We start from the raw sequence: 8,525 nt of genomic DNA on the forward strand, positions 1-8,525 counted from the left end.
CTCCATCACCACGGGTAAATGTTATTGACTCAAAATGGGTATTCAAAGTGAAGAAGCATCCGGATGGATCTATTGAGCGTTACAAAGCGCGACTTGTTGCTCGCGGTTTTCGGCAGCGTCATGGTCTTGACTATGAGGACACCTTCAGTCCTGTCGTCAAGCCTACCACTATTCGGCTTCTTCTCTCCATTGCTGTTTCTCGTGGTTGGTCACTTCGTCAACTTGATGTGCAGAATGCTTTTCTACATGGATTTTTGGAGGAAGAGGTTTATATGAAACAGCCGCCTGGTTTCTCTGATCCTGATCGTCCTGACTATATCTGTCGTCTTTCCAAAGCACTATATGGTTTGAAGCAAGCTCCTCGTGCCTGGCATGCCCGCCTTGCCTCTGCCCTTCGTGCTCATGGGTTTGTGCCGTCTACTGCTGACACTTCGTTATTTCTTCTACAGAAGCCAGAAGTCACTATGTATCTTTTGGTATATGTCGATGATATTATCCTTGTCAGCTCTTCTCAGTATGCTGCTGATGCTCTTGTCTGCTCTCTTGGTGCTGATTTTGCGGTCAAAGATCTTGGGAAGCTTCACTACTTTCTTGGAGTTGAGGTCACTTCTCGTGCTACTGGTCTTGTCCTTACGCAGAAGAAGTACTCCTTGGAGTTGTTACCGAGAGCTGGCATGCTGAAGTGCAAACCGACCACCACACCCATGTCGTCTACCGACAAGATAACAGCTGTTGATGGTGAGCTTTTGTCTCCTGCGGATGCCACAGAGTACAGGAGCATTGTTGGTGGACTTCAGTACTTGACGATCACGAGACCAGATATCTCTTATGCTGTTAACAGGGTTTGTCAGTATCTTCAGGCTCCCAGAGATACTCATTGGGCTGTTGTTAAACGCATTCTTCGTTATGTTCAGTTCACCCTGACATTTGGTATGCATATTCGGCCGACTTCCTCTCGGGTCCTTTCGGCCTTCTCTGATGCAGATTGGGCTGGTAGCCCAGATGACAGGCGATCCACGGGGGGTTATGCAGTATTCTTTGGCTCTAATTTGATCGACTGGAGTGCTCGGAAACAGGCTACTGTGTCACGTAGCAGTACTGAAGCTGAGTACAAGGCTGTGGCTAATGCTACTGCAGAGATTATTTGGGTGCAGTCTTTGCTTCAGGAGTTGGGTTTGTCTCAACCACAGCCTCCTATTCTTTGGTGTGATAACATCGGTGCTACATACCTTTCTGCAAATCCAGTATTTCATGCCCGAATGAAACACATTGAAGTTGACTATCACTTTGTACGGGAACGTGTATCACAGAAGCAACTCCAGATCAAGTTTATCTCATCTAAGGATCAACTTGCAGACATCTTCACTAAGCCTTTACCGCTGCCACAGTTTGAGGCTTGTAGGCGCAATCTTACCCATCTGAGTTCTTTAGAAAGTGGGTAAGATTGAGGGAGGGTGTTAGACTATGTATAGCTTCTGTACCTATGTACGTATATGGTACATATTGTAACACAACCATTATATATAATGAGATAAGCCACCCCTAGAGGGGTGTGCTGATTCCCCAAAACTTATTGTCTTACAAGGTGACCGAGGTACCCTTTATATGAGGTTTACACCCAAACAAATTTCACTTCCCAGTGAAAAAAATGTTTTGCAGGCACGCACCGATCGATGCACTCCCCTTTTTCCCCGTTGTTGTTGGGATATATATGTGCGCGAGCAGCGAGCTGGCCATCTCACGTACTGTACGTGTATATCTTGGCTCCATGGTGGACGACCAACAACTTTGTTTGTTGGTTTCTTCCATCACTCGTCCGTTGAGCGAGCTGGGTCCGCGGAAACCGCCAGCGCGCGTGGGCGTGGCATCCTCGGCACCGATCCGACGCCTCTGGCGCGTGGAGACAGCTGACACGGAGATCGGACGCAATCCTGCCACCGATTCGGCGTGTTTTGCCACAGGTAGCCCGGTGAGCATCCAGCAGCGCCGAAAGGATCCGCCCCGCCGCTCCATGTGTGCATGTAAAGAGAGAGGAGGAAAGAGAAGCGTGGACTCCTCGCTCGACAAACACCTCCGGCGTGGTGTGCTGTGAGCAGTGCTGCAGTGGGGATGATCCTCGTATGCAAAAAGGAAAAGAAAAGGAGTGTGAAGCGATTGTATCGTCCGTACATGCACGCCACATGCTGGCCGTGCAAGTGCAACGTCGTGAGTTTCCACATCCACATGGGGTTATCAAGAGAATCGGTGAAAGGAGCAGGGCTTTTCTGCGGTGAGGCCCGGAGGAAATGCAGGGAGGGGGCGCTGCCTGGCTGCTTCCAGCAATCTTACTTCTTGCGTTGGTAGCAGACCTCATCGAGGCATAGTGCTTTGTCGTCCTGTATAACTTGATGGGGGTATACAGAACTGAACAGGCATTCATACTCTGTATAACTTGATGGCCTGATGGATACATAAACTTTGGCGTCCATCTATCTATCTACAAGCTCAAGAGGTTCGGGCCATCAATCTGTTGCACAGCTTTACGGGTAAACGGTGTACTACGTACGTACTGTACGTACGTACGTGCTGGAAGCCTGAAAATCCATCCGTATGTATGCTACACAACAAGAGGCGCCCGCATAAACCACTGCACTTGCAGAATAGAAAGGTCCCCCACAAACAAAAATAGCAGGGCCGTCTGCTGCGTGGCTACGCTCGAGGCCACAGAGCTGAGCTGCAGGGAAAACACGGTTCGGAAGCTACTACCATGGACGGACAGAGAGGCCGGTGCAGGGCGAGACGGCGACGGCCCAATTTATTGGGAGCTAGCCAAGAAGGGAAGGGAGTCGGCGCGGTGGATGGATGGGGTGCACTGCACGGTGAAAACAGGTGAAAGTAGGGCTGGCAACCAGAATTCATCGGCGGGTCAAGGGGCTTGGTGTGCGCGGCTTTTATTGCGCCTCCAGATGGTGGTTCCAAATGCCAAGGCTACACAAACTTCATTTGTGCGTGGATGGAGACAGCAACTGCAAACGTTCAAAAAAAAAACTGCAAACGTAGCGTACTGGGTGCGACCCTTGTCATGTTTGCATCTCGTTCCAAATGCCAAGGGCATAACTTTCCGATGGGTTCGTTCACAAACATATACGTGGAGCTCGTCGTAGGTGGAGTAACAATTAACTAAAGCTGTGGCACGCATCGATGCAAGAGTGTGTACATGGGGATCGGCTCCAGCCGTGCAGGTGCTCGTCCAAATACTACCTGAATGACCAACGAAGCTCACAAACTGTTTCCCCGCGTTGAGCTCCAGCTCGATCTCGGCGTCCACCTCAACAACCTGCTCAATGAGTGGGTGGGGTCCTTGGTCACTAGGGACTAGGGAGGGAGAGGGCATAGTGGAGGAGCTGGAAGGAAGCGACAAGATGGATGAGACACCGATGGGAAGAGCTGGAAACCGCCAAGGAGAGGCCACACTGGTTGGGGTGGGGAAAGATTTGGGTGACCTGAGGACCCCTTTTGTCATTGTGTAGGAAATGTTGAGAGTTAAGATTACAAGAACAAATATATTTGAATCTGATCAAGGGTGGTTTACGGTTGCTACATGAAAAATGTTTCCATCAACATAAAAAGATGAGCCCATCACCCCTCAATTTGGTGGACAATAATCAAGATGAATTCAAGTCACTAGGTGTTTAGGTACTATGAGTTTAAAAAAAACTATGAAGAAAGCATTTACACTCAATAGATAATGAAGAATACTCATCCATACAAACAATCCTCACTGGTTATCTACAGCATGTTCAAAGTAATAACATACTTCCTCTGTCCCAAAATAAGTGTGTCAACTTTGTACCAACTTTGTATCAACTTTAAGTTGGTATAAAAATTGACACACTTATTTTGGGATGGAGGGGATGACAAGAACAAATATTGTTAGGAGACACAATCCAACTTAAATTTGGGTCTCAAGATAATTTAAGTACAAGATTATTTGATTGACCAGATAAATGTGATCCAGTCCATTGTGCAGGCATGGACCTAGACATACGTAGAATTTCAAAAACGTGTGCAGCTTCATAGAAGTTTAATCGCTTAACAGCTAATAAAATATAATCGAAAACACTAACTCCCACACATGTGGGTGTCTGACAACTTGTCCACACATATGGATTCTCGTCCAACCAATTCTGCACGAATCTTAGCGTGTTCTAACAGTTTTTGTGTGCCATGTAGGACTAAACTGGTGTGTGGGCATTCATCCGGTCGCCCACACATCTTTTTTCACCACACGGGGGGCTGGTGTGTAGGCGTTTAACAATTCGCCACACACCAGTTTTCATGCACGCAGAGGGGGCTGGCCTGTCGGCGTTTATCACTTCGCCCACACGCCCATCTCCTTGCCCACACCCAAAGCTGGCAGTTGCCATGTGTTTCTGCAGGGTACATGACAACTGTCATAGCTTTGCTTCTAAGCAGATGGCAACTCTCTTTTTACCCGAGTTGCCATGTGTTTTTGCATGGTACATGGCAACTGCCCTAGCATGCACGTAAGCAGATGACAACTCTTTCTCTTTACATGGCAACTGCCCTAGCGTGCTTGTGAGCACACGTAACTCTCTCTTTTACCCGAACATGTTCTTTTGCCATGTCTTTTTATAGTGCTACACGGCAACTGCCTAGTGTTAGTGGGTGGCAACTCCTAAAGTTTTGAAATCATGATAACTGCAGTAGACCAGACCATATATGGCAACTGCAGTTGAGCAACCATGACAACTGTAGTTGTCCGACATGGCAACCGAAATTCAGCGACATGATAACCAATTAAATGAACATGGACGAGGGTCTGGGCCATGGCAACTGCGGGAAGCGCGGTGACTGTCACGCGGGGCGTGCGGGACCACGAGGTACGAGGCCTGACGTACGGGCGTGTGGGCGTTATCTATTTCGTCCACACGCACGCGTGTGAGAGGGATCGGGAGAAGAAAAAGAGATGTGTGGGCATTACTTGTTTTGCCCACACGTAGGTGTGTGGGCTGTTCCTCTTATACATCACACAAAATGTGTGGGCAGACTCCCTAATACCCACACGTGTGGCACTTATCGGCGTCCAATATAATTGTCAATGTTGTTTTCTATAACTTGTACTGACATGCTGTTAAAATGGTTAAAATAGCATGCTGAAAACCTTTCAGTGCCACATCCATTCTACAAAATAATCGGTTACTCAACACGGTACTTGAGCATTCCTTATATAAACTCTGGCATACCATCATTTTTTGTTCAATTTGCCATTTCTAGGAACACAGTACTTGTTATTGACATGCTGTTAAAATGGTTAAAATAGGAATGCAACCGTTTTTCAGCGTCAATCTCAACAGACCATTTTAACAGCAAAGATCACCAGTAGCAGCAGCAGCTACAGAACAGACTTGGCCAGCAGCGGCAACATACTGAGCCCAGCAACTACATAAATGTATCTGCACCAAACTTGCTATGTGTAGCGGCAGAAATCTGGAAGAGCAGGTGTCAAATCAGAAATGATGAGCATGAAATGTAACTGTTTACGTACCTGAGTGCAAAGTAGCCAAGTCGTGATAAAGATCCAACCAATGAAACAGAATCCCAGTTAACAGTTAACACAATTTAATTTTAGCTGTCCAGAGGAGACAACAGGGATATGCTTGTAGCATGCTGCAAGCCCAAATCAATATACAAACGACAATCAAGAAATAACAGGACATCTGATACCATAATCGATGCTGAGACTACTAAATGTACAACAGGCACAGGTCGTCACTGCATCAATTGATAACCGAGACCAACATTTCAGATTCTGTACACAATGAAACTTATGAAATGACAAAATTAAGTAGTACAATCAAATGGCAGATATTTTACAGCTCCTGCAAACCGCAGGACTTGGAGTGCCCTGTTCAGCTCAGCTCCACCAACTATGCAGGTAGTGGCTCTTCCAAGACTGTCAATTCAGAACACATCATCAGTACACCATAAAAAGTATAAGATGCAAATGAAACAGGCTAAACTCCAAAAATAAAGGAACATGAGATCAAAACCTTTTGTTTTTTCTGGAGCTTCAGACCTCTCTGGCGCTTTAGTAGGTACATCAGGAAGCTTAATAGCATCATCAATGTCTTCAGCTGGAGCTTCAGTGTAAGCCGGTGCTTTGGTTTTCTTTTCAGATTGTACTTCAGTAACGGAAGCATCGGGCAGAGACTCAAGTGCAAGCTGAAAAGAACAGACGACAATAACAATTTAGCAGAGAAACAAATCTTCATTTAAGCTCAGAACTCGGAGTTTATTATGTAGGTATTTTTCTTAAAACAAAAGGTTGAGAACTCTTGAAGCTTTTGGGGAAAAACCTCAGCTTCCAAGTTGTCAAATTCAGCCATGACAGCCTCCTCATCCTCAGCAGATAGTTGTTCACCCAGAGCGGCATTTATTTCCTGCAATCAATATCAGTTGATAAGCAAGGCAAAAAAGGTTACAGGCATTGGCGTTGGGGGCATATACTGCAACAGATGGTAAGATCACGAGAAGGAACTGATGAAAACTGGATTCAAATATAAATAACTCCGATAATAGAAATAGAAGGGAGCTCATCAAAATCAGATGAAAAAAAATACGGGCATTGATTAATAAGTACAAAGACATCAATAATACAATATAACAGATGATAAATTGATTCTTGTATTAGCTACTTGTATAAGTCACAATTTCAGAAGCATTATACTATGTAGAACTGTTCATGTTTAAGTTGCAGACCACAGAGCTAATTATATATATTTACATGGTGTAAGAACGAAATCAGGATTTTCAGGCAACTATCACATAGACCAAATGATGTACATGGTTTAACTAGTTCCACACAAGTACATGAAAAGAGCTTTTACAGAGATCCGAGGTGCCACTTTACGTATTAAGCGTCAACTAAGGATGTTGTAAGAAAAATATATACAATGACTTCAAATAAGATGGAAGAACCTCACATGGATAAAAGCATTATAAATGTAGTAACCAGTGGACTGGAAAAGTTTATTGAACTTACATCCTGATAAGCCTTGGCCTCAGCTGTGTCATCCATTAACTTTTGGACATCGTCGATGTTAATCTCACTCTGTATAGACTTAAGGGCAGCATTTCCAGTCTTTAGGCTTTCCAATACAGCTTTTTGCTTGCTTGCTAGTTCAATATCTGCCAGCTTCAACAAGAGAACAGAAAACAGACTGTCAAATTATCGATCAAAACTAAAGAGACTTAATGCTGGTCAGATTCACTTATGTAAAGCAGAAATACAGACCTTCTGCTCTATACATGAACATGCAATTCATTAGGAGCCAGAATTTATCGAGTAAACTACTAACCTGCTGTTCGACATTCATTTGCCATGTATCAACTTGTTTCAGGAGCTCTTCCTGGGATTTCTTCTTCTTCAGTGCAATCAAAGCTCTGTCTCTCTTCTTTTGCTGAACCAACTGGCGTGCAGCTTCCTTTTCTGCTTCGATCACCTTCTCAAGCTGGAAGAAAGAAAAGTAAAACATACATAAACAGAACCATTACCATCTTAATTGTAAGTAGAAACATCATTCCAGTGATTTAATGCAAGACACGCTCATTAGTTCAGTTAGAATATTTGAACAGTTCATCACAACACGACAAGTTATACCCACCTAAAGGTATTGAAACCCGATGGCGAAATAATTTCTTCGCACAACATGCTAGTACAGAAATCAGATAGTTTGCTGGTTTGCACCAGCAAACGACTCCCATACCGCTAGCGCTGATAGATCAAGATAACGGCAGCACACCAAAGCATGCACTACAAGCCAGTCTGGTTTCCGCAATATGCTCTGGAAAGTAATATCCTCATTTGATAACATGAATGTGCAGTTCTCGCTTACATTCACCTTAATACTACATTATAATCCGACCCAAAACCTATACTCTTGTCCTGATGACACTGCCAGACATTCTAAATCTGGATCACTACTGTCAACCCAAAATGGCAAACAACAAACCACACCAGAACTGGGCCCTCCTGACAAAACTAACAAGGTGGAAAAAGCTCGTACCCATTCAGTTATAGACACAACGTTATGCAAAAACCTAATCCCAACTGCGGCCGCACTCGCGTAATGAGCGGTATTGGCACCAAACCTGGTATTATCTAGTCCCGGGGGCAAAATTGGAGATCGATAAACTACCAGAATCGAATCTCAATGATCACGATTACAAACTAGAACAATTAGATGGTATAGTAGGACGGGGGTGGGAAACAGATGATCGGATCGGGCAGGGCGGGAGCAGGGGACCTGCTGCTGGAACTGCGCGAGCTTGCGGCGCTGCGTCTTGAGGGCGAGGATGGCCTTGTCGACCTCCGTGATCTTAGGCTTCTTCACGAACACGTTCCCCATCTTTCTCTCCCCGCGTATACCCCTCGCGAGCAAGGTGTCGCCGGCGGCGGCAGAGGAAGGAAGAGGGAGAGGGGAAGGTGGACTGCGGGAGGAGACGCGGTCACGGCATCACAG

General features: G+C 45.4%; 1 protein-coding gene across 1 annotated transcript; it reads right to left on the reverse strand.

The window, feature by feature from the left end:
• Window positions 1-5,621: 5,621 nt before the first annotated feature.
• Window positions 5,622-8,519, reverse strand: LOC119316991 (vacuolar protein sorting-associated protein 20 homolog 2-like). Its single transcript, XM_037591377.1, has 6 exons — window positions 8,310-8,519; window positions 7,362-7,514; window positions 7,046-7,198; window positions 6,360-6,443; window positions 6,054-6,225; window positions 5,622-5,956 (listed from the first exon to the last, which is right to left on the reverse strand). The coding sequence occupies exons 1-6, from the start codon at window positions 8,409-8,411 to the stop codon at window positions 5,931-5,933; spliced, it is 690 nt and encodes a 229-aa protein (XP_037447274.1). The 5' UTR covers window positions 8,412-8,519; the 3' UTR covers window positions 5,622-5,930.
• Window positions 8,520-8,525: the final 6 nt, after the last annotated feature.

Source organism: Triticum dicoccoides, chromosome 6A, assembly GCF_002162155.2.
Source record: "Triticum dicoccoides isolate Atlit2015 ecotype Zavitan chromosome 6A, WEW_v2.0, whole genome shotgun sequence".
NCBI classification, from domain to species: Eukaryota; Viridiplantae; Streptophyta; class Magnoliopsida; order Poales; family Poaceae; genus Triticum; species Triticum dicoccoides.

What these genes read in the sequence shown, in the direction of transcription:
- LOC119316991 (XM_037591377.1), bottom strand. Translation starts at nt 8,411, where the DNA reads ATGGGGAACGTGTTCGTGAAGAAGCCTAAGATCACGGAGGTCGACAAG. An exon ending in AAATGAATGTCGAACAGCAG is followed by an intron (nt 7,199 to 7,361) that starts GTTAGTAGTTTA and finishes CTCTTGTTGAAG; the next exon opens with CTGGCAGATATTGAACTAGC. An exon ending in AGCTCCAGAAAAAACAAAAG is followed by an intron (nt 5,957 to 6,053) that starts GTTTTGATCTCA and finishes CTGAATTGACAG; the next exon opens with TCTTGGAAGAGCCACTACCT.